The 27,361-nt window shown below is 34.2% G+C and overlaps 1 protein-coding gene across 6 annotated transcripts in view; it reads right to left on the bottom strand.

Moving 5' to 3' along the window:
• Positions 1 to 27,361, bottom strand: part of LOC117419886 (semaphorin-3A-like) — a 163,574-nt gene that overhangs the window by 31,201 nt on the left and 105,012 nt on the right. For 5 of the 6 annotated variants that reach the window (XM_058985884.1, XM_058985885.1, XM_058985886.1 and 2 more), the window contains 2 exons: positions 14,742 to 14,926; positions 284 to 444 (listed from right to left, as the gene is read on the bottom strand). In XM_058985884.1, coding sequence (XP_058841867.1) covers positions 284 to 444; positions 14,742 to 14,853 — 273 coding nt within the window. In that variant the 5' untranslated portion in view covers positions 14,854 to 14,926. Of the gene's footprint in view, positions 1 to 283; positions 445 to 14,741; positions 14,927 to 18,678; positions 18,944 to 27,361 lie in introns of those variants that run through there. The other variant, XM_058985888.1, reaches the window with a different exon arrangement.

The raw sequence follows: 27,361 nt of genomic DNA on the forward strand, positions 1-27,361 counted from the left end.
ATATATATATATATATATATATCTATATATATATATATATATATATATATATATATATATATATATATATATACTGTATGTGTATATATATATATATATATATTTTTTTTTTCTTATGTGGTACAGAAGTCAGTTAAAGATGCAGGTCTGACATCGCTATGTATAGCTGTAATGTACATCAGTTCTCAGTTATTTAAGATGTTCGATATATTAAACCAATTTACACCAACGTGACTGGATTTACATTTCCCACTCCCAAATGTCATCATATATTCATTGTTACCTTTTGGTAATCCTTGTTAATGTTGATAAGATTAAATGAAAAAATATGGTCCTTGGCGCCCACTAATAGCCTTCCTTTCTCTTCATCCAGCAGGAAAGTGTGATAACTGGAACTATTGGCCAAACCATTAAAAGTAATGAGATTGTTTGAGTCCAACATTTCTGCAAAGGAAGGAAACCATAAAAATTAACCTACATACGCATTTAGGTGTCTACTTTTGATCTGAAAATAAACAAAACAAATGTATACATATGCATTTATGATAACATACATCAGAAGACATTGATTCTATACAATGATCCAATTGTTACATCACTGACATCCTGAAAAACATGTATGTACAATGTCCATGTGTTTCATTAACAGGTGGTGCTGTATTAAATATCACCGATTGTGAGGAAATGATCAACATCCTAAATTCCAACATTACAGCCACTGCAATACTTTCCATTAGTACACCGGGGAGTCTGAAAAGGCATTGTAAATTAGAGGGTTACTATCATGGAAATGAATGTAGCTGGAGTGAAATTTATCAGGCATCTGGTTAATGAACTTGATGAATGCTGATCCAATGCAGACTTTTAAAAGCCGTCTATTACTGAGTATCCAGCTTTGAATCGCTGGTACTTGATTAAATTAGTTAAAACTAGTAAACAGAAAAATGTAGTAGTAAATAATTGTCATACCAGTTTTTACAGTTTGCAATTTACCAATGTGTTCTTATTAACTCAACAATATACAGATCAATCAATAAGTCACAGGACAATGAGGCGCTGTTTTATTATGTTGTTGTTTTGCTGCTGAAGGGCACCTTTTTGATCACATTGTCTCCACATCTGATGCCTTTGTCCTGTGACTTATTGATCACTTGGTATATTTATAGTATAATTAATGACAGCCTAGGGGTTTGCATTCAAGTTCAGAATGTGTTTTATTATTATTATTATTTGACTAGGGAGCAGACTGCTAAGCTCTAGGATTTTTTTTTTTTTAATGCGCAATGTGTCAAAAAATCCCCTAAGTGGTGTAGTTATAAATATAAACCTTGCAGGGGAGGATTGAGGTAAGAAGCAGGAAACGGGAATCAGGAAGCAGAAGCCCTTACTGACAGTATTTGACATATACAATGCAACCATCAAACAGATACCTCAGGATACTCTGCTTCTGGCAAGCGGATCTATTTTTTGTAACAAGATGTTCAAAGTTCTTTAAATATACAGAACAAACATACAAAATGGATGTGCAAACATGCAATCCTCACAACTGCCTGAATAGTATGTGTAGTATAATCCTTTTTAGGCTGGGATCTAACTTGTTATATGGCCACTTTTTTAAAATGCTTAATGGGCGTCACATCATATGTGCATTGTAAAAAAAGGAACAAAGAAAAATAAAAAAAGGCAGCACAATGCAATGCTTAAGTTAATGCAAATGAAAAGTGGTACTTAAATTACAAATGCCTTTCACTGTATCATCTAAAGAAATCCATTATATGTTTTCAATTAGTGAACAATGACAAAAACGTCTTTCTTTAAAATCCGAAGCATGAAGATTCTTGCCTAAAAAGAGCAATGTTTGTTAACAGAATTGATTCAAGCATTAATAAAAAGACGATTTGTGATGACAGATTGTGTGCGCATAATTCTATTTGAAAGGTTGAAGTTTAAATAGTAGTAAAAAAAAAAAAACTTTTTAAATCAAAATACTTCTAAAGACAATACTATATCACAAAATTTGAAAATGCATTTCTCAGTTTCATTTAGTAGCTGTGGATTATTCACTGGGGATAAATTGCAAATTTAAAAAAGTATGTTATTAAAAATAATAATGTGAAACGTCTTTCCTCTAACCTGCTAAACCTCGAATTTCTTCTTGCACTTTTACAATTACCGTTCCAAAACAACTATCAGCCCACACTATATCACAAATAATGTACATTTTTTGATACATTTAAAAGATAAAGCGATCAATTGAATAAGCTTAATAATTTGATGACCCAGCTACGGGCAATATGTCCCCCCTGCTAGTTACTCTTCTTCTGTAAATTCCCAAGTGATGGATCTCTCTGAGGAGGATTATCTTATCAATAATCTGAATGCAAATTCATTGCAATCCTTTTCACAGCTGCTCTATCAATCTCGGCTTTCAACGCACCACAATGTCTTATCTTGACATCTGTCAATCATCAAAACCTTTCTGTACTGTAAAGGGAGGGATTTGAAATTGATTTATCACTTGAGGGACACACACCCACTATTACCGAAGTCTCTCTGGTCCACATAACTTTCATGCTAAGATGTTATCATGTGGACTCTACTTATCAGATGACTTTATAATGCCTCATATTCCTTACAATGATATGTGATCAAAGTCCAAAACAGAATCTTAACTGGTATTTGTACTGGGGAAATTCTTATAAATAACAAATGTATTGTTTACTGTATATCAGTAAAACAAAGAAGAATAACAGGAGAAACAGATACGATCTGAACCCTATTAATATAATAATAACAATTGCAATATAATGAAAAATATCTAGAATATATTTCCAATAACACTTGCAACTTTTACTGCATCTGGTCCTCTCTTTGTTATTGTGCTGTGAAAAATATGGTATATATGTGCTAACTGAAATAAAGAAAAAAAATCAACTTGGCCTAGTTGGCAGAAGATGTGATATTATTTTGTAAACAAATTAGTTGAAAACTGCACAAGGTGTTTGTCATTTATATAATGAGAAACTGTTGACATTGTGGCTACTGAGATGCATTATTTCACTTTAGTGTAGTGCTTAAGTCGTGCACTCATTTACTGTTCCCTGTGGACTTGTTCTTTGGGGAGAAAGGGATCTTTAAAAATACATAATACAGACAAAGAATGCACACGAGGGATAATGTAGCATGGGTGTTTCACATCAATTGAAAACATAGTGCCTGCTAAGCTGTTAAGTGTTTCATTGAGGAACTGTGAATCTTAAATGAGGCAAGGAGCAGATGACCACAGATTTGCCTAAAAGAAAGAAATAAGATGAAGAGAAGCACAACATGACACCATTTGATGCAAGCATTTTTTCATCATTTGGAAGTCCTTCTCCTGTCTATGTACATCTCAATTACTAATCTGGTGGTGTATACTGTATGACCTATAATACCTGAAGGATATGCATTGGCTTTACTCAAAATAGAAGCTATTAAATATAATGTGAAGGGAATGGCCTAAACTGTAAACCGCAAAAGCCAACTACATTCTGAATGAAGCCAGGAAAGCTGTTGACCAAGAAAGTTGGTTGTTATACCTACTTTAACTCACAAAATAACACAACATACTGAGCATGTTCTGATATAAATGCCTTTAATCTGAATGTTAAGCAGGTTGAGTCATTTTTAACAGTATTTTCTTTGAGCAGCATATTAATTCAAACTTTTTAAACTGGCCCCATTATTAGAATGTATTATTATTCACCAATGTAGGCTTTAGATTAGCAACACAAAACTTTCAGTGTGATTTTAGACTTGTATGTGTTAAAGAAACACAATGTTTTCTGACTGAGAACTCTGAACCCTAGGATGAATTGGTCACTTATTTTTGATGACGCAGTTAATTCCTAAACCAAGTCTATACACCATGTCATCATCACAGGTGGTGCAGTGGGCTAGTTCACTAGTTTTGGGTGCCTTGTATTGAATCCATACCTGGCTCAGGTCTTGTTCATCACAATTTAGGACTTTAGTCCATCACAAAACCACCACACAATCCAACACAATTGGCAGTCCATGCATGAGAGAGGCAAAATGGCAGAGGGTGTTTAGGTCAGGATAGGCTTGCGCTAGCTGAGCTGAGAAGGAAACTTATGTGCTTTTATTTCTTTAAAGGCTGCTTTGAGTCATCTCAACATAGTCCAGCTTGGCTACATGCCTGAAGCTCATTTTGGCCATGGCATGTATGTTTATTGTGCATGTGCATGAATGCAAGGATGATATCACTGGCAGCAGTCAAAATAACCTTCAGTACCTAAAGTAAACACCTGCAATGTGTTCACTATACAGCTGAAGCAGTTATGGCTTGGAATTCTGTTGAACATGTACATGTTTAAGTGGTCAGGGAGGATTTGATGAATAGACCCATTTTTGCTGGGTGTTTTTAAAAGAGAGATCGTGTGAATAGCAGCTGTGTTCCTGCTTTGTAATGTTAAGTGCTGCCTACACAACCCACTTAAACTGCATCATGAAAACAATCACCACACTCCAGCCTGTAACAAAATATTGATTAATTCCAATGCAATCAATTGTTGATTTAAATGTCTAACTGTAATTAAGTAGTGAACAAGTGAACAAATAATCCAATTTTAAACTGAATTTGTTTTAGAAACCTGTATTTTTCCTTTATTTTGTGAAGTGCCTAATATAGTATATTTTCATATCATATACAAATTGATATGTTTCCCAATACAATAAAGAAATGTTACCTATTGAGGTGTACAAAATATCCAACTTGCCTTGTATTTATCCATGTTTAGATTTTAAGCTTATCCATGTTAGGGAGATCACTATGCTTTTAGGAAATTTCACGCTGAAAGAGAGATGATAGCCCTAACGGACCACATAAATAACTTGTATCATGATGGTTTTGTGGCTAACCTAAAATCACCAACTCTTCATAATGGTACAGAATTTTCTTTGGTGGTTCCAAAGCATACAATAAATGATTGGTAGGATAGCTATTAATTTTATGATTAAGTCAAACTTGGTGTAGAATTTAACCTAATTTACCAATTTAATTACGACTCATTTAAATCCCTTCACTCTCTGCAGCACATGTTATTTTTGGAAACAAGCATATCTACCAATTAACAAAGCCACACTGTGACCTCTAGGGGCAAAACACAATGTGTCTTCCAGGATCCAAAGTCAGCTATTCCCAACCGCTTTAGCCAGAAACACAATATTGCAATCATAATGTTGTTTGTATACAGGTTAAATATTAATTAATGCTACTATGTTCTCCCTCTCCCCACACAATCTTTTATTTCTTTTTTGCTAACTAAAATACTGGTGTGTCTATTCCTAGCATAACATAAAGGATTACCAGCATCAGGGTATTTATACTATTTGAGCAGCAGTAACCAGAACTCACATTGGATAAGCTTAATTTCCAACAGTTGTTTTGGTTTTCCAATTCAATTCCACCCTTTTTGGGATTTCAGCTTGGGTTACATACTTTTAAGAAAATCATTATCTACTTTATTTGATAGCCATGTTTACATTCTAAAAACACTCATCGAAAAAGGGTGGCCTACATTATGTACTTTTAATATATATATTTTTTTCTTTATCAAATCCTAAAGCTTTCATTTATAATTAGCCCTTGGTCAGTAGGTCTTTCTGCAAGCATACCTAGCCACACCTATGCATGTGCTATAGCGTAAACTCTTGAGAAAAAGATGAAAGAAAGAAAACAAGCAAGCAAGAAAGAAAGAAAGAACGAAAGAAAGAAAGAAAAAGATGGGTTACAGTCACAAAAAAAAACATCTGAATGCTGGTTTGTCAATCAAGTTTAAAACACCTATCTTAAAAACCAAAGCTGCAGTACCTAACAGATGGACATTTTTGTGAAAATACAAAATTGAATTCCTATATTTTTAGTCAAGGGAACATAATATCACATTGCCCATATTGGAGGGCGGTGGGTTGGAGGACTGTTTAATCCTCAAGTAGAAGCTCTTGACCTTATCCCTGTGGAATTAATAGCATAATTGGGTTCCACGTTCCTAAGTAGAAAGATGAATATGTCTTTAACATAACTAATTTCTGTTACATCAGAAAGTCAAGCATTACACAGGTGTACTAATTCTGAAACTAGACTCCACCACATTGAAAGACAGTGTACGTGCCAAGCCTTTTATTCCTCTTAATCCTCAGTATAATATCTGGTCACTTTGAATATTTTTTTTTTTTTTTTTAATAATTTCTTTGGTGCAGAGTATTTATCCTGTGAATAAAACTGCATTCCTTTTAAATAATGCCCAACAAGGTAATTTAAGTAACCCTGTTTCAAAGCTTTATGCCTTTTCCAGATAGTGGAATTTCTGTTTAGAGATTGTCACGGCACAATTACCACACTAAGCAGGTGTTAGACGTTTGCTTTTCTTTTCAACTGAGTAAAGCACATGACGCAGGGAGTTGGGAGAACCCATTGAAGCTATTGCTGGACCCTCTCCACTCCAACAGCAAGTTTCAACCAGCTCACCCTCTTAGTGCTTACAGAAGGAATGCACCTTATTTTAAAGAACACATCTTGCACCAGGCCTAATTTGAGCTGTTTGACAGGATTGAAAAGTAAGATCAACAATACTATTCTTTTACGTCATGCTTCACAGAAATGTCTGCATTTTCTTTGCCACTGACCAAAAAAATGGGAAATAGAAGCTCATTTTTACAATCTATTCCTTGAAGACATAGTCTAATTGTAGTTAAGAATACACATACATTTCAAGTGAGCCTTGTGTCACATTATTTTATGTTTTGACTGGAAGTTTCGATATAAGTTAGGGTTCAAATAATTGTTCCCCCACATAAAAGACGTGCCTTGGGAGAAAGTCTTCACCATTTCTTAATGACTGCATATAATATAGTTTCTGTGGTGGATACAAATGAAGGTAATATATTTTAAATTACATTGAAAAGTGTTTCCCTGATACTAAGAGTTGTTTTGAATCATCAGGGCCATGTATGATCAATTCATATACAAAGTCAATTTGACACTGCAAACCCTTAAGATCTTGAGTTAGCTGTAAACAGAAAATGTACGGTTTAGGGAATGTGAATTGACTCCTTTAGATAGTAAAGGAACAGCTCTCTTTCAAGAAATTTACCGAATGCTTTATTCTGTATGACCAGTACATTTATTACCATCAACCCCCTACCCCCCCCCCAACACCCACGCATACACATACACAAAAGGGTAGGATAAAGAGGAAAGGTACAAATAAAGCTGTAACAGGGAGATAAAAGGACACAAAAGGAGAAGAGATGGTATCAACCTAACTAGGCTGAAAGTATTTAATGATAAGACAAATGAGACATCTCATGAAAATGGCATTGTTAGCATAACCTTGGTGCTAGGTGTGGAAAGGAAGCACAGCACAGCACTCATGGTAATGATGAATCACTACCCTGTTGATAGATTGTTATCTCAGCTGATAGTAACTGTAAGCAACACCATCTGATATCCTCTCTGTCATCCTGTTATCTTCATTGCACAAATGTATTTTGTGAAAAGAGATCTAAAAATGTTGCAGGCAGCAACTAATAGAAATACATTTTGTGTACTGCTTCATATAGAGCATGCAACATGGCAGCGCATAATATCCTTTCATTTCTATAACAACTGCGGAAACCTACAGCACTCTCCTAGTGTATCTAATCCCTGTGACATAGGATCTACCCTCTTCTGTGGTGGAGGGATTCACAATCAATTCTTTATTGATCCAGGACACCACAGGAGCACATGTGTTGTGCTGAGTTAATCTGCATTTAACAGGGGTGATAATATGTTAGATTGATAGAAAGAGACTTACCACTCTCTGTATGCCGTGACCTTTTCATGGCCATTAGTTTCATCTCATTATCTCCAATACTCAACCCATATCTTTTAGAAAAGGGCTCACGTCAAGCATACTCTGCTTGAAGATAATTAATTTATTTAACTGCAGCCTCTTCTGAGCAGAATTTAAAAGGCCCCTTTTCCAGGCAGTTCAGCATATCTCAAATGTGAGCATATTTGGCTAATACATCTGGGATCAGGGATATCAACAACTTATTTTCCTTTCACTGGTGTCCAGATAACAAAATTATGATGTCTATAAAAAGCAGCCTGAAAAGACATCGTTCAACTACTCCTCGCTATTAAGTGACTGTAAACTACTGTTGTTACTAAAAGCAGCCTCTTTCTATAGCAGCAGTTCTAAAGGGGGGAATTGATTAAGCAATGGTATGTGGCTCCTTCTCACATCCTTTTCATGTCTTAAGTCACAAGATGACAGCTTCATCTGCATGAAATAGTTATCTTCCTAGGCTCTCCTTCAATTTGCTCACCGAGAACTGTAAGGACCATTGATTTCCATTCTTATAGACTGTGAACAGGTCAAAGTCAAATGTCAAGAACAGTGTTCTGAACACAAGTACAACAAAGGATTATCGCAGTGAAGTTAGTTTCCATCACTTCTCCCTACTTTAACAATGCAATAACAACAACACTCAGATGTGTCCGACACCTTTGGATTAAAACTGCTTCTTTATTTTCATCACAGAACTTGCTCATCCTCTGACAATATCAGGTGTTTATAAAGAAGCAGAAGCAGACATTGGTCCCTTGATTGGATTATTTTTTAGGTTAACCTCCTGTTACCTTCAAATAAAAAATGAATGGTATGATTTTAAAATATCAGTTTGCATTATTTAATTATGCAACTCTATGAATAATGATAATAATAATAATAATAATAATAATAATAATAATAATAATAATAATAATAATTAAAATACTATGTAAAGCAAATATAATATAAAATGCGTCAAGAAAAGTCAAGAAAACCCAATAATTATACAAGCAGCCAAAATAATAAATAAAAGAAAAAATACTACACAAATATACACAAGCTGGGTCTTCAAGTTGTGAACAGGGTTTTGTTCTCCACATGAACAAAATATAAACTAAAGAGAAAAAAAATATGCACTGAAGAGAAAAAGAAAATAACTCCAATAAAACATGAAAAACGTCATAAACTATAGTACATTATTTTAGTAATGATTTGTCAGTTGTTAGATTTACTCAAATGAAGCCATAAAGGGTGCCTGCTGTATTGTATTGCCAGGGTGTGTAATAAGGTTGAAAAAACACACATCTCATACAGCATTAATACCTACAATGACTGGCACATCTGCAATGTTTATATCTGTGCTTTGATGGTGCTATCCCACCAGGAAAGGGTTTGTTTCCTGCTGAAGGCTGTGTCCGTGTGAGAGGGGAGCTCCCGGCTAGTAGCAGTCCATACTGGTTGTGGGCATTGGGCTATTAGAGCTTTAAGGTAAGGAGATGAGAGAAAGCTGTAGGATAAACAAAGAGCCCCCGCATTACCTGCTGTACAGTCCCACAAGCAAAGCAGTGATGGTGCTTGATCAGGCATGCCTTTTTAAGGGGCTCAAACTGTATTAAAATCAATCTATTAATCTCAGGCAGACACAGAGTTAACCTGCATTACCTGCGGCATTTCTTTGTAAGTGGTCTCCAAAAGCAAGGTGGTGGCTATTCTTAAAATACATATTTATACTAAATGCATCTGCATTTCTGTGGAACTAAAGAAGTGAATCTCAGACTTTCATCTTCAGAAACAAAAGAACAAGACGATTAGGTATACAGTACATCCACTTAGCACGCATGATACTAGTAATAGCAATGATGTAATATTTATTTTAACATTTGTCAACCTTATGGGTAAATGGCATGCTTTGTTATTGCTTTGCTAAGCGTAATAACTCACAAAAAATGAGACCTGCTGAGACAATAGTCTACATAGACAGTACTGCTTTTAAAACAATTTAAGATACAGGATATCCCATCTGACTTCTACATGTTTCATGGTTTACATAATGACTGAAGCCAGTAACAATAAAGCACAGTTCCAACTTTAACCTGATTAACTCAGTAAGACATATTTTTTAAGGGGAAACAAGTTCTTCTAAAGCTCATTATATTGAAAAATGAGGCGCAAGCTTTCAATATCTGTAGTGAACAATACTAGGTACTGAAACATTCACAGTTGCTTAAGACATTTCTGGTTTTTTTTTCTTTTTCTGGGGAGCTGCAGAGTTCCGGAAATGTTTTATCTTGGCATAAAGTCTGTTTATTTGAATTGATGGAGGGACATAAGGAATAGCATGCAGCTTTTTATATGAATCATGGTAATTCTGTACTTTACTAAGTCTTATAGTTTATAAAGGTTGGCTGAGTCAAGAGGAATGCTGACACTTGCTGGGATGGATACTGGTGGTATAATTTAACAACCCAAAACTTAAAACATTCTTGCTCTTAATAAAAAAATGATGTAGAAATGTCTGTGGTAAAAAGTATGTCAATAGGCCAGTTTACATGTGTGATTATTTCACGTGAATGGACCATACACGTGAAACTTGGCAACAAATATGGTGAGGCAGCTTGATGCAATGCACAACACGAACATTGTTTAACCCACTCTCAAAATAAAATGTGTCGTGGAAGTTTCTTGACTTATTATTTGGGAATCAACAATACTCAATATTCCAATTCTCTATTAAGCAGAAGCAGTCATACAAGTACAGTGCAAATGAGGATGCTATATTTGATATAAAGAGATGCAAAACAAGCTAATGAAACAAAAATGTGATACAAAATAAAAGTACACCGCTGGGTTACAAAAACAAAGACAGCCATGCATCTCTAATAGCAGGACCCTCTTCATATCGCTGTTGTGCAATTCTTGCTGGAGGCTGAGGTAGCTGTTCCTCCGCTTGCCTGAACACCTCCTTACGGTCCTGGCACAGATTGTGCAGGATACAGCAGGCTGTAATAATTTGGGGAACAAGCTTGTGGTTCACTTCAGTACGCTTCAGTAGTATCCGCCCCCTCCCTTTCAATAGCCCAAACGCCTGTTCAACCACCACTCGGATTTGGCCCAGTTTATTATTAATAAAGATATAACCCCCCCCCACACACACACACAGATGATGAAAAGCAGTGTGGGCGACAACACTAAAACAAAGTATTAAAAAAGCAGGCACAATCCATCAGCAAATCAGATCTTTAATAACCATTTACGTCACACACGATGACACGTGGATTCTTTCTCGTGAAACTTTTCTCTGCTCATGTAAACAGTATTCTGAGGACTTTCATGGCTAACGGCATGAGAATCTAAGTGGGCCGTCCGCATGGCTAATTTAAATCTGACCCCCCTCCCCCTCTCCTTCATTTGCATAGCGTTTGGGGAAAAGTAGGTGTTCCAAAGGGAAATGAGATACTTTACATGTAAACACAAAAAGGCACCATGTCCACGTTTATTTCACGAGAAACTGATGTCTCAAGAAAAGTCAAACACTCATGTAACGTGGTCTAATGACAAATACAATAATATGGCACTTTTGACCTAGATATGAGTGCAATGTTACCCAAAGCCTGGTTACCCAAAGATTAATGCCACCATTTCATGTAGTGTAGCTTTGTTCTTTTCAGCAGGAATTTCTTGGAACGTAATGTTTTTACTCCATTTATCTGTTTTCCCATCCCCACTCCCTACAAACTTTGATCATAATTTCAAGCCCAGTTGAAAGATATTTACAATACTGAAAAGGAACATAATTTAGAAAAATGTTTAAATAAAGTGCCTCCCTTCATTTACATGGCTAAATTTAAACAGAATACTAATGTTTTTCTCATGTTTAAAAACAGACATAGAGCAAGTGTTGTTGTTACTTAAAGGCACAAACCACACACAACTACGGAAAGGCTGACCAGGTACAAAATAAATAAACAAATAAAGAACAAAAGCAGCATGTGGCTAAAACAGGGACTTGTATAAATAAACAAGTTCTATATTTCCAGTAAATGAACGCTTTTTTGGAAATATTCAAGTCCGCTTGTCAGTGACCACACGACTGTTGAAGTATTTCAATAAATAAATAAACAAATAATTATATTATGTGTGTTTTTTACCAGCAATGGTCACAACAGATGCAATGTAACCAGCGTTTCCTCAAGTGTACTGCAGATCCAATGAAGGAAAGTAATTTTGCCACACATGATACGTATGAGGTGATTGCTATACAGAAGCAAGTAACATAATAAGAAGAATTACAGAGAAAGGAAATACAAAGAATAATTATAAAGCAGGCTTTGTTTATAGATCAATGACAAGTGCCTTCAAGGCATATCTTTTGTTAATAAAACATCTATAAATTAGGAAACAAAAAGGCCACGTCAGTATAAGGAGTAGAAGAAAAATGTATCACATTCTGCTTCTCTGCACGGTCCTGTGCAAAGCATTCTTCTTGCCATTTATTTTACCTAATTACTATTCTGGATACATGTAAACAGAAGGGCACTTTCTTAACAACCAGTCTCTCCCACTGGGTTTACTTTTGGAAACTCTCCTCATTGTATCTATCCAGACTACACCCTATGGAGTATGCTGGAAACCTATTCTATAGGCACCAAAAAAAGCACAATTTAAACACCTGTGGGGCACCGAATATTCCACAGGATGCTCGCAGTAATACGTTTTCCATCATTTGCAATCTTTGGTAGTCGGCAGCCTTTGTGCTGTAATTGATTACACAATTTAGCTTTGAAAATATATTAACAGGCAACGGTTAATTCATTTGTCAAATTTGAGGAAATAATCCAGATGAAATGATTCAGATTGGGGTTCAAATATAATGTTGGACTATTACAGGAAAACCCCAAATTCACCCACCACCAGCCTTTGATTATTTTTTACAGTGCTGTATATCATGTTGGCCTTTCCTTGTAATGTACTTCTTCAAAACACATCTCCACAAATGTTTAGTTTTTAGCAAACATTCTAGTACAATATGCTAAAATGCTAATAGTGCCATTCAGTCAGCAGATGGTAACATTTTTTGGCTGCCTCGGAATGCAGGGAAAAGTGTTGATCACTTAATATATTTTACAGATGGTATATGGAAGGGAGCATTGCAGGATATCATCCCATTTGGTTACAGTATGCATTAGTATTTAAATTTGTTTCTGACAACCCATTGTAAATATTTGTATTTGTGTATGGGGCATACTGGAATGAAGGAGAATGTACTTTAAAGAGAAAAGGCATTTAGTAAAATACAGTTTCATGTCATAAGAAAACAAAGGTGTATAATAATATAAGTGTATGTGTATATATATAATTTAGATAATTAGGCCATTGGCAATGCTGTGTTATTTAAGTTCAAGTAATGGTTTTTCCACAGCTACAATTTTAATGGAATTGGGCGTAAACAAACACAGAATATGACAGCCATCTGTTTTATAAAGATGACGTATGGAACTAGCTCTGAAACAGTAGTTTGATGATGCAATTCACCGACCTCCACTAGGAATATTTTCTTAAATATTTCTGGCACTAACTCTTGAATTTTGTCTTGGTAGAATGTCTTACACATATGGACATAACATACTATACTGGCATAGTTCTGTACCTTCTCAAAAGTAATTTCAAAATAAATATCTTATAAATATAACCCAGGTTTAATCTATTGTTGTGCAATTTACCTTATACACTAGTCTATGAAGTAAATCAAAAATGCTTAATTTATCCCTAACTTAACACAATATAAAAGTATGTTATGCATTTCAGTGAAGTAGTGGTATATTATAACCAAAAATAAACGTGATATTAGAAGTACAATGGTTGAAAATAAACAAATTATATATATATATATATATACAATTTGTTTATTTTTGTGTATCTATCTATCTATCTATCTATCTATCTATCTATCTATCTATCTATCTATCTATCTATCTATATATATATATATATATATATATATATATATATATATATATATATATATATATATACACACACACACACACACACACACACATACACAAAAATATCTGACATCAGTATATTGTAGTTAACTAACAGGAATCATAAACACTACTTCAAACTGCAAAAATATATTTCCTATATGAACTAATAAATCCATCCTGATTGCAAGTATACATTCAGAGAAAGAGTGGATTCCCTTCAATCTGTATATTTGTAAACAAAAAAAAAACAAAAAAAAACTGCAGGATCATTTTAAACATAGGACATAAAATTACAAACATCAAATCAATCGCACATAAGGATAAAATGTCATGCATATTACCATAAAACCACCCTGAACATGCTCCATGTGCCTTACTTTTCAGTCAGTTGGCAAGCAATGCATACAATGTTCTTGAGTGAAAATAGATTACTAATCTTCAAAATATTGTTAAAACATAGTGACATGATCTTAGCTGTTATTGCAATATATATCTATAATATCTATAACAAAATAACCATATATGTACACTGAACAGCATTCACGCAAAGTTGCCTGTTGACACTTTTTTTTCATTTACATCAATCAAGTCTGTTGATTTTAGAACTTTGTCTGATAAACTGATATCCATTTCCTGTCTATCTACAAATCATATCAAAATAAAAATAAAATGTTTTGAAATTTAGAAGCATCCATTGAAGCAGTTTTATAGCATTAAGGCTGCAGTGCTTTGAATAAGACTTGAGCACATGGAATCTATTAAAAATTGTGAACAATAAATAAATAAATAAAACAACCTAACAACAGTGTTCACTAGAATCTGAGGTGTTCAGATTTACACACGCATGCACGCAGAACACACAAACATGACTTACCTTTATAAGACAGTTTGAGACGAGGCACATTGCTCCTTCCCTGTTGAGAGTGCACACTTGCTGGCAGAGATACCCCGGAGAGTAGCAATACAATCCCAATGAGGTAGTCCATGGTCCCAGTGTAGCAATTCAGTGTGCAGTCCTTCAGCAAAGACCCCACGCAGTTCAAAACAGAATCCTAAAATCTGAAGGTTAACAGGTGATTTAGGTCAGTTTCACTGAGAAGAAACAGTTCCCAAAAGCTTTGCTCACATTGCTCCTGGTTTAAGTCAAAGGAGAACTTCAAACAACATCAAAAAATTTCCAAAGACCTAGATGCAGTGGATAATGAGGCACAACTGTGGTGTGGAAAGCAAACTAACAAGGGCTGCTGCTGCAGCAGTGCTTTTTTCTTAAGGCAGCTTTTTTTATTGCCACTGGCAGTAGCTAATCCTGTCCTCAGCTTCAGTTGACTGAGCGCAGCTACACCAACAGAGAGAGTGTGAGCAACTGAGAGAGCAAGAGAGTACTGTAGGTCTGACTGTGTCTCACTGCCTGCAGGGAGAAGACAAGAAGATCCCCCTCGACAGGTTTTTTCTCAGTTCTCTCTCTCCAGGCTGTCTGACAATAGGAACACAGGCAAGTCTGACCCACCTCTTTCCTCTGGTGGTGTTACAACACACATTAAAAAAAAACACATGTGGAGCAGGGCTGAAGGGAGCCTACTTCACACATTCCCTGCAGTTTCTCTGAAGGTGAGACGCTGTGGAAACTGTGCTATATAGACTGCAACTGCTTTTCCAGATAAGAGTTACAGTTCACGTTATGTATTAAGATCAACAAATGTATTTTCATGTATTGTATATTTTTAAACATAAAAAACAACAGTTAGTGTCTTCACACAAATAACTAATTTTAAGAATGTGTAAAATAATACAGAGAAAGCATGTTCCCTCTACTAATATTGTTTTTTTCTTTGAAAGGAACAACTTTAAAAGTATTAGTATACTGTATAAGGAAATTGGCAGTTGTATATATGTTATGTAGAGTTAGCGTTGACTTAGGCTTCCTCTCCCTATTGTTTAGGAATTAAAAAAAAAACATTTTATGGTGTGATTAATATATTGTCAATTTTAATTACATTACTACGCATTATATTTTCAAAAACAACAAACCAGCTGTTTTACATTTGTTGCTTGACTTTTTAAAGTAAAACAGTAAAGAAATCCTGTTTTGCAGCTTACAAAGCATGATCCACACCACAAGCACAAACCTGAAAAATCTCCTTGCCTGTTGAAATACTGTATGTTTTGCAGAAACCATTTAAACCACAGAACTGTACTAAGTATTTGAATGAAATAGGTTTAATGTGTAAATGTGTCTTCATGATGGCTTTAATGCTGGAAAAAATACAAATACTAAAAGTGGAAATATCGTCTTTTGATATGCACTTCTACTGCATTGATAGTTAGAAATGTATTTTCTTTTTCAACTTTTTGTCATGCATTTTTATTTCACAACACCAACTTGATTTTTTTTAAATATTAAATATAGAATTTGATCATTGTTTCCACAGCGAAATGGGGGTAAGGATAACCATTGACCTCAATCCTTCAAAGGCTGAGGATTTGAAGGTGATTCTGAATGAAAAAAAAAAAAAAAATACTAATAGTTTTGGAAACCCATATGTTCACACCCCATGGCAGATAACGTAAAATAAACTGAAGACAGCAACAGGAACTATAATCAACATAGTAGTGTCAAACAGTAGGTCACTACCTATATTAGTAATAAGTAGAAAAACTTTTGGGGGCAAATATACTGATGCACAATGAAAACGCAACAGTCTAAGTTTTACATCAATAACTCACTGGGCACATACATAATGTTATTTACATTTTAAATAGTGAGCAGATATGTTTGTTGATTGTTTGAGTAGTATTGTTCCTTGGGATAACAAAATACTGAGCTCAAGTCATGTGATTTCATAAAAATGCCAGGTGCTCAGTGTTTGGTATTTGAATTGAGTTAAAATTGCCATACGTGTTTTGTCAGAATTTTATGTTGATCGATGGTTGTGAAATGACATTCTAAGTCATTGTTATCTGCAGTTCCCACACTATTTGTACCTTTAACGCTCATGCCTCAGGCTTTTGGGGTGAAAAAAAACACCCAAAATGACTAGACTTACTAGATTGTTCAGTGTTTCACTATTTAATTAAATGTGTGCACATAATATGAAAGTACAATCTCTCTTCTATTAAATGTTATTTCCTTGTACACTCAATACGCCTAGTAGTTAACTGCTAATTAAATTTAAAATAGCAACACAGATGAACATGAATGTGTAAATTACATGTTGCAGAACTTGATTTGCAATTTTCCCGTTTAGCATGACCCATGTGGTTTAATTTCCATCGGATTGTTTTTAAATCTGACTGTACTGTTAAAATCCAGTACCATTTAAAAAAAATAAATAAATGTCATGATACCTAGAAATACAGGTATTCATATTGCACCTGTGATCTGGTTTTGACCCTGAGTGGAATGGAAGATAAGACCCAAACTGACAGGACAAACTTGACCTTTTGGTCTGGGTCTATCTTCAGACATTTTAATTTAAATTGCTTGTGGGATTGGACATGTAAGTAATGATGTTTTAATAAATGCTGACATTGTGCTGGCACTAAATTAAATATAATTGACTTGAGCTTCCAAAGCTTTCAACACAGTGTTTTAAAGACAGAACAAGTAGATAAGTGAGTAGAAAATAAAACCCTTGATGTTTTTTTAAACTCTTCATAGGAATGCCAGCTACATTCAAACTTTGTCGAAATAACTTAGTCCAGCATGATATACATACATGTGGTTTTTAAAGTAATTCCCTCAATTAAATGAAAATCTGCAAATCATTTATCGAAACTTTATGGCTTTTAAGGTGTGTAGACTTCCCTTTGATTCACTGGATCATCTTATCTTAAACAGTTCTCAAATAAATGACCTGTTATCTTTTATTATTATTATTTTGTCCAGTACAGAAGCTGCCATTTTCATCAAAAACCAAGTAAACAGAATTAAAACTTTGGTTAACCAAGAAAGATGTTCAACACAAAATACAACTTGCTTCGGGGGGAGGTACACTTGAAATATACCTATACTGTACAGCATCCAGACAGATGTATACCAGTGTTAGCAAATTCATTTTATTTATTTATTTTGTAAAATCATGCTGTGACGGGGTACTCCTCGCCCCTGTGCATGTTTTGTATTATTCTGTATTTGTTTATCATTATTATTATTATTATTATTATTATTATTATTATTATTATTATTATTATTAATATGATGTATGTATTTTATATATGAGGCCAAAAGCCGGTTTTATTATGTATTATTGTTTGGCAGGACGAACAAGGTTCCGTCCAACATTATTTATTTTGTTGTTTTAAAAATACCTTGTGAGAATTTGTGACTGTCAGCTACTGATTGTAACGGCAATGCAAATTCCAGGTTAAGTGGAACAGATGGTGGAGAGTAGGGGAAAATCTGAACTAATGCCTGATGCAACGTATATCTGTGACTGAAAGTGATGCTGTATATCACAATGAAATGTTCAATGTTTGTTGGCCTGGATAAGGGTGTCTGCTTGGTAAATAAGTAATACATTTTAAGGAAATGACAATGTTTATTTTTTATTTTTTTCGTGCAATCTAAAATTCACTCCGAGCAACCTGGATTTTTTTTGGAAAAAAAGTTAGTGCATAAACCAATATTTCAATGCTAAGAGACAACCAATATTTTCAGTTGTTTTTTAAACCTTGTTAACAACAGCTTATATTGAGTCTATAACACCTTAAATCTCTTACAAACCTCTATTAGTGCTACTCAAAATGTATAACAAAATCAGACAATCCAAATCACCATTCAACATTACAAACAACATTATCTATTATCATACCTGTTACTGCTGCACAGATAGATGCTGCGATGACAGCTACTGGAGTGTTGCATGTTTAGCAATATGAAGGCGCTGGAAAGCAGCTGCTCCAGTCTGGGTTGAATCTACAGTGTTTGCACTTCTTTGAACTTTCAGCCATGACTAACGTATACCTTTCGAAAAGCAGAAAATCCTGAGATCCAACAGTACTGTCACGAGATCTTGAGCAGGTCTTAATTTTGCGAGAGTTGGCAATACTGGTAATACTTTAGATATACAGTAGAATGTTATCATATCACATACCAAACACTGCCAGAAATAGCTTTCCCTTCAAGCAGGATTCAAAATCCTGAAGAACCTTTTTTTTTCTTGAGGGTTTTATTTACGAAGACCATTTTCTTTCAGATAACTGCCTTACTATTAATTTCCAGCTTGTCCAAAGTATTTGAGATGAAGAATCCCAACCAGCCTGCTAAGAAACCACCCTAAAAAAGTCCCCTGTCTAAAAGACCAGCTGCTTACTGTTGGATAACACGTCAGTTCACAACATGTCCAAGGTCACCTGCGGAGTCATTAAACATTTTTTTTATTAGGGGAATTGTATTAAGTTGCAAATGTTTTCTATTTTACCACTTTGTTGTATGTTTAATATTTGTTAATGGCCAAAGATAAAGGTAGTAGGGTTGGTTAACATTTAACGGTGTGAATGAAAAAACACAAAGCTTTGTCTATTGTTACGATACACTTTTTCCACACAGTAAAAGGCTTTAAACGAGCCACGTTTATCTGCAAAGCGGGGCTCTTTCCTGTTTCCACTCTTCACAAGAAAAATGCAAAATGGTACGCAGTGGGACTAATAAGATTCTTAATCTGCAATAGGTTACAAATTGTTTACCTTGAATGTCACACAAGATTGCCATTTTCTTAGTTTTATTAATCAGCAGTAACCACTATTAAAGTTCACACAAATTCAAATCTGCTACACAAATGTTACCTTCTGCTTAAAAAAGACCAACACTCCTGCAATGTGCTCTAATACACAAAAGTTTTGGAAATCATTTACCATTACATTTTCTCTCTGTCGCTCCCATCATACAGTAGAAACCAACCATGCTGCATACACAGTTTCATTTAACCTTTCCCTCCAGTTGAAATCACCCCATTACAAATGCTTACAGATGTGTCTGTCTCTTTCATATCATCATCCATAACTTCCAAAAGTTTAGCCTTTTTCAAGTATTGACCAATCATTATTATGCATGGACAAAGCAAAAAAGCAAAGCAAAAAAGGAAGAGTTGAGTCATTTTAAATGCTTGTTTTAGAACATTAACTATTCAAAATCATTCCTTATATAGACATTGATATAAACCGTATAATTTATGAAATCTCTGCCTGGCCAAGACAAGTCTACAAGGTAATTCCATAGTTTTGCAATCAGTCTTCACTGAGGCCCCAATTTATTAATAAGAAAGACTCATCAGGAGATGACAGCCAAGTGTATTAAAACAGATTATTCAGATACCAGCCGAACAATGCTTTATAGAAATCCACATATTGCAAGTATAAGTTCTATATACAGTATCTACAGATAAAGTATCAAAAGGCAAGCTTCTTTTCAAGGACTATAATAACGATAAGTAATCTGGTCGAATTTATGGTTAGATTATGCAATTTACAACAACTGAAGCATGTACTAAATCTGTTATTTAGCTGTCAGATCAACAACACAATATGGGTACTGTGTAGCCTGAGACGAGCTAAAACTAATCCTCACCCAAGAAGTCTTTGGGTCTCATATATATGCAAATGAGAGATAGCAGTAGTTTAAAAGGGTATAGAAGAAGTTAGCATTAGATTGGCAGTGAAAACAAAAAGGTCCATTATTCTTCAATGTAACTCAATCTTTAATCCCAGGTTTGAAAAGACTTTTCTTAAACTGAATTGTCTATTCAAGACTAGTCGCTATAAGAAAAAAAAAAAAAAAAAAAGTTTTCAATAATAATAATACAAATAAAATACAGAAATACCATTTTCTAATGGTCATAGTTTATGTATTGATTAATGTTTTTTACCAGTCAAGTCATGGTTAGATTTGTGTTTTATAGAGCCTGACGGTATTTGATTTGGTTCAAATGATCCAACAACACTCATGCATGCATTATGGATGTTGCTGTATATCTGGAGTGGTTTTGAAGTATAAAGTCTCATTGTGGATATTTAAAAAAAGACTACCGGTACTCAATTCAATGTAACAAATGTTGTCCAAAGCTAGTAATTATAATAAGCATTGTATCCACAAGTAGAAGAACCTAATGCATAAATTATCTTACCGGTACTCTGGCAGGATTTTCAAAAGGTTGTAAATGATAACTCCAGTGTTAATCAAGAAATCAGTATGTAGCGTTGATTTGGACATTTTCAAGCGGTCGTTATGCCCATTTCTTTATTAAATAATCGTCCTAATGTGATTTCTGAAATTATGTTGATTTCTGAAATAATATTAATACCTTGACGAGCAGTGCTTCTTGCAACTATTTCTTTTATTTGCGTAGAAATTTAAAAGCAAATCTGTGTTAATTGTCATAATTTATCAGGAGTTAATTTGCACTTGGAAAAGGAGGGTTTTAATTAATGAAAGAGTATACAACTCACCTTGAAATAAAAATTTTACAGACAACCTAGATCATTCAATATTTGTAGTTATGAAAACATTTTAGCCTTTTCTATACTTGTGGTTATGAATGAGATTTATTCACTTGTTTGAATCATTTGTAACCTTACAGAATGTTTGTTGTATTGCTAAAATGATTTACCGTTATTTGCACAAAGTGTAATGTTACTACTAAGAATATCAATGCAACTGTATCCTCTTTGAATTCTGCATACGTACTGTACATTATATGACAGCTGACCTCTACTGTAGATTTTACAACTGAAATCTTGGTATAGAAAATGGCATATTCGATATTACAATAAAGTTTCCTTAGGTGATTCTGGATTTGCAGTGCCTTCTTGGCTTTTAACACCTGTGTCTTATCCACACAAGACACAGGCGTACAAGGGCACGCAGATCCACTAGGAATATGATTGAGATCATTGACATGGAATTTGCCTCAACGTATGTAATGTTGTCAGACTAACCCCACACTTTATGTACAATGTACACTTTCACCTTCACACGTCTGTATGCACGTCTGTATGCAATCTAAAATGGTCTTATAATACTGTAAGTGTTTGGTGGCTACTTCTAATCATGTTGAGTTTATTTATCACAGAGGTAAGCAAAGAGTACCAGAGAAAAAGCATGATCAGAGGAATTCACTGAACAATTAATTATAAACAAATTGTGTATTGGGTAGGGAGTACTATTGTAATTTTAAAAGCTTAATAAATATATAATAAGTGTTACATACATAGTATACATGTATAATAACTAACAACTACAAACACAAATGGCACTTCAAATGTATTTAATTATAGCCTACAATCGTACAGACTAAAATACATACAAAAGTAGATGTCAACATAAGAAAATAAATTGGAAACAATATACATAGATGGCTTACAGTATTTGTTTTCTTTTTAACCAAAAAAAGATTGCAAAATGCACATTAAAAGAGTTGTATATAGTAAGCTGAGGCAAAATATCCCCCCAAATGAGGGTAAATGACTTGTGGGGTTTAAGTTATTTTCATTTATTTATTTATTTTAATCCGTGCTGTCCGATTTTTACCCACACGGCAGATAATCGTAAATCAGCATTTTATATGTGAAGTGTTCTAAATGTACATTATGCATGACAAAATGCACAAATTTAAATGAAGTTTACAAATAATACACAACATGGAAATTCCCATTATTTTTTATTTCCATGCTTCCATTAATTGTTCTTGATAAGAGTTCCCCTTAACTAGTCATTGAGACAGGAAGTGATGTAGGTGACCTGTGACAATTAAGCTTTTTAATGAGAAATGCGTTCATTAATGACCTCATCGACTCAATTTCAGTGCATTACGGACTGATTTAATTAACACATTTCGTTTGAAAATCACTTGCTACTAAAGCTCTCGTTACTATACCACAAGTTCGATACAATAACACTGGTTGTTGAAAATCCTGCCCTCTATTCCTTGCTGACAGAACAAACAAACAAAAGCTGTTGTCTTAATGCACTCAGAATAAGACCATTATGTTTATTCTTAATGGTCTTATTCTTAGCGGGTTGTCAAATTTTTGATTTGGTCCCAGCCAAGGTAACAATCAAGGTTTATGACCAAAATATATTATTTTGATGGTTTCTTTTTGGTACATACAGGCATACAGAAAATGGTAGAACAAAATATGAGAGAGAGAGAGAGAGAGAGAGAGAGAGAGCGAGCGAGAGAGAGAGAGAGAGAGAGAATGAGATGCGGATTCAATAATTAGTAAATTCAAGAAAATTAATGGTCTTTATTTTCATTATCATACAACAATAAAATAAGAGTGAGCAGCAGATATTTGATACAGACTTGACATTGCTGAGAGGTGCTCCACTCTCCAGTACTATCATATCATCACCTTCTCAGTCTCTACTACTCTACCGTATCATATTTTACATGGATAGGACTCAGCAAAGATTGCATCAGATTACAGGTTTCCCCATTTCACCTGCTGCTGCTCTACTCTGGTGCTTCATATGTGTGAAAGAGACCCTATAAACATCATGTAATGAATTGCCAAGAGCTGTCAAAGTTGCTTAGCCCCTGCACCATATGGCAGCATGACAAAAACAAATCTTGTACTCCTCCCATGTGTATAATTATTCAGATTTGTAACTTGTTTACATCAGTGTTCTATTAAGCATAGAAATTAGAGAGCTTGACCTCTGCGTTCGCTGGCTCTCACAGTCTCAATATGTAAAATTGATATTAGAACATGGGAAACAATTAAAGTGAGTATCAAGAAGCAGAAACCTTACATTTTTACAGTTTTAAGTCTCACCACTTACATTTCCCCTTCATCAGACATAGTGGATTTTAAGTTACCAAGAACTTCCTGACTTGACCCAGGAAGTTGTTGATACTGTGGTTTTCTACTACCAGAGTATATACTGCAGTAGTCAAGCAAGGGCTTATATAGTCTGATAGTCAGTCATTGCTCTTGTAAATGATATAGGCGGCCCTTTATACTGCAGAACAGGTTATAAGGCGGTACAGTCATGGCTCCCATTTCTCCATAATGCCACAACACTAACACTTGTATTCTCGTTATAAGGCGGAACACAAATAGCACGGTCTCCTATGGCTCCCAACTACAGCATTATAAAGGGGAGCACTAAGCATGTCAGTATGATTTGCAGTAACTTATTTCTGGATGGTAAGTTTGTAGATATTCCAACAAGTAGGGACCAGAATCAAATGTGCTTTTAATGATTTGTTTGTTGCACAGATATACAAATATAATTGTTTATTTGGCTCATCAAGGAAGCACTGTGCATAAAAAAAAGCTATATGTTCAAAATAGCATTTAACTTAAATAATTAATTTTAGCTCAAAGAGCCAGCTGCCCTTAATTAACATACAATATACATGTTGTCCTGCAACCCTTCTAGTTTAGATAATTACATTTTAGTGTGAAATTTGATAAGAAGATTTAGTCAACTTTTTTTGTTTAGAAGAAAAGTGCATATATCTCATTTACAAGTCTGTCATTTTAGATTAATGTAGAAAAAAGTAAAAACTGAACAACTCAACTTCCTTTTCACAATCCCATGAATTTTGAATAACCACCATTAATAAGTTACAGACACAAAGTAGACTCCCTTAATTATCTTTATTGTATAGTATAGGCTATGGAATCAATTTTGGAGAAAACACATTATTATTATTATTATTATTATTATTATTATTATTATTATTATTATTATTATTATTATTATTATATAGGAAGTTATTATGACTAATTGCATGGTTTTGCTCTCAAGGTGGAACAAATATGATGTTTAAAAAGGTGTTATTGAGTTCAGAAAGTAGACTGAATGGCTTTTCCTTTCTTAGAGCTTTTATAGCCAATCCCTCAGAGGCAATGGAGTGTATTTATTTATTGATGTGTTTATTTAAGCCTCTATACAAATACAACAGGACAGGTCCACCAACAGTAGCACGTCTTCATGTTTCAAATCTTGACTTCATGTGCAAAAACGTATGGCTCACAACCAAAACTGTTAGATTTACTTTGTTGCTGAAAATATATTATTATTATTTATTTCTTAGCAAATGCCCTTATCCAGGGCGACTTCTGAGCCCTAACCACTACTCCACACTGCTACCCAAATATACAAACAGGATAAAATATATCCTGTATTCTGTTGTGTTTATTGTGAAATAATTCCACCCCTGCAAGGAGAACCAGCTTTAAAGTAGAATTTTTACTTCATATGTTTAAACAAGTTCTGAATGTATTTTACAGACATGTTACAAAATGTAAAAGTTTTGCTAAAAATGCACTCTTTCAGAATGAGTGTTGCATTCTTTAGTGGTCAGTAAAGGAAAAGGAGAGAGAGCCTACGTGCCAATATGGTGATTCACATGCAGTTTATGTGTTTTCCCCATTGCTGTCTTTCTTATGAATAAGTCAGTAGTATGTTGAATGTATTAAAGATAGAATTTACATAATAAATGGCATATTTTTTTCTTTTAAATTATATATTGACTTTAAATCATTTCTTGTTAATGAATTCTAGTAATATGATTCTTTTCTTTTTTTAAATCCTTCAGTCCATTTTATACTGTATCTAAAAATATTCACATGGCTGAAAAGCCAAATGCTAACATTAAATATTTATGACAAAAGTGACCTCCTGCTGCTAGCGGTTTACTCATTCTTAATCAAATATAAATGAAAACTAAAAAAGACAGCAAGTATTTATGAATAAATTAGTTCAAACACTATGTCCTATTTAAGATTATTGTCTGAGGTGAAGGTACACATTTCCCATATCAACAACCTGTCTCAAACAGTAGTCCCTTTTTCAGCATTGAAAAACTATAAACCAGTTATTAAAATAAACTACATGGTGTTTTTTTATGATATTGGTTGTTTTAACACCGGCTTCCTAATTTAGTAAACATACAGCCAGACACCTAATAATAATAATAATAATAATAATAATAATAATAATAATAATAATAATAATAATAATAATTGTTGTAATGGCTCATTTCCTGTAAGTGACATCTGAAGTATTTTATGCATGTTATTCTAGATAAGATGCAAGGTTTAATAGTGTGATTTAGTATCTGTATAATAGCAACAATCATTTTGTGCAGGATGTGCTTCCTTATTAAACTATGAATGGAAATATTATGACATTAGTACTGTACTTCATTTCTGAATAAAGTATTTTTTCTTGCTGTCTGGCTGCTTCAGAAGAGCACGTTGAAGCATGCTTCACTGTTTCAGTGGCTGCATCAATATATTATATTTTATACATATTTTAAACTTTGTCTACCTGCAACTACCTCCCCTGGGCCTGCTTTATATAAAAATAGAAATCCTCATTTAGCTATTTTCACTCCTGATACTGGTGAGACTAGATGCATTAACCAACACTCAATTCTAAGTAATGTTGTCCCCTTCCTTGTTTTATAAAACACATTATTAACTCTTTGACCTTGGATGTGTTTTGGAAGCAAACCTGTCAATCAATCTGTAATTACTATTTTTCCAGGCTCTACAAAACTACACATAAATACTGAGTTTGCTGTTATGAAATTTAAAAAAAACATATATGTTATTTAGCTGAATTCATGTCCAAGAATTTTACTGTGTAAGAAAATACCTCTATGTCACCACATGCAGAAATAATGTTACATTAAGACTGATTTGGGTTAAAAAGAAAAAAATAACCTGACCCTGTATAGCTGGAATTGTTAGAAACTTGTTAAAAATATAAATTTTTATAGAATTTTATTTTTACATTTCATATAAAGTGGAACGTTGCATATCCGACCGTCGCATAACCGCCCTGATCAATTAACCACCTTGCTAAATAAATAAATAAATAAATAAATAAATAAATAAATAAATAAATAAATAAATATTAAAATTAGACTACAAGAGTAATGGCATTGGCAGCAAGTGCAGGGTCCGCGATGGAAACAGAAAGAAAGCGTTATAGTAATCAGCCTTTTGGTGCTTTCCCCTTTAAGAGAGACGGGCTGTGTGCGTGTGTCAGTCAGCTATGTGTACCAGTGATGTTTCAATACACCAGTTAAGAAAGTTTTACTCTCTTTTTGTGCAATGTGTTTATATAATGGAGCGTACGGTTGCAGGTATTGGCGGCGTGTTGTTGTAGCTTTTAATGCATTTGAATTAAACAAAGCAAGCTTCATAAACGCAGTGCTTACCAGCCGTTTGTTTAAAATAGCCGAAGCAATATTCAAACCGAGATGCTTATTGGTTGTTGGCAATATCAAGAAATACCATTTACACGTAACCTTTTCCAGGTTAATCTACTGGCTTCCAAACAAAGTTGCCTCAAACACCTAACCCTCACACTTGTAATGAAATCTTCCCTTGGTACGGGTAGCAGGAGAGTTGTTCTCTTTGTGTTCGTTCAAGTGGTATTACATTGTTAACAATAGAAATATAATATAAAACACAACTGTGAACTAAAACAACTTGTACCTGGAAGTATAATTAGGTGCATTTAAGTGTATTGAA

Source organism: Acipenser ruthenus, chromosome 14, assembly GCF_902713425.1.
Source record: "Acipenser ruthenus chromosome 14, fAciRut3.2 maternal haplotype, whole genome shotgun sequence".
NCBI classification, from domain to species: domain Eukaryota; kingdom Metazoa; phylum Chordata; class Actinopteri; order Acipenseriformes; family Acipenseridae; genus Acipenser; species Acipenser ruthenus.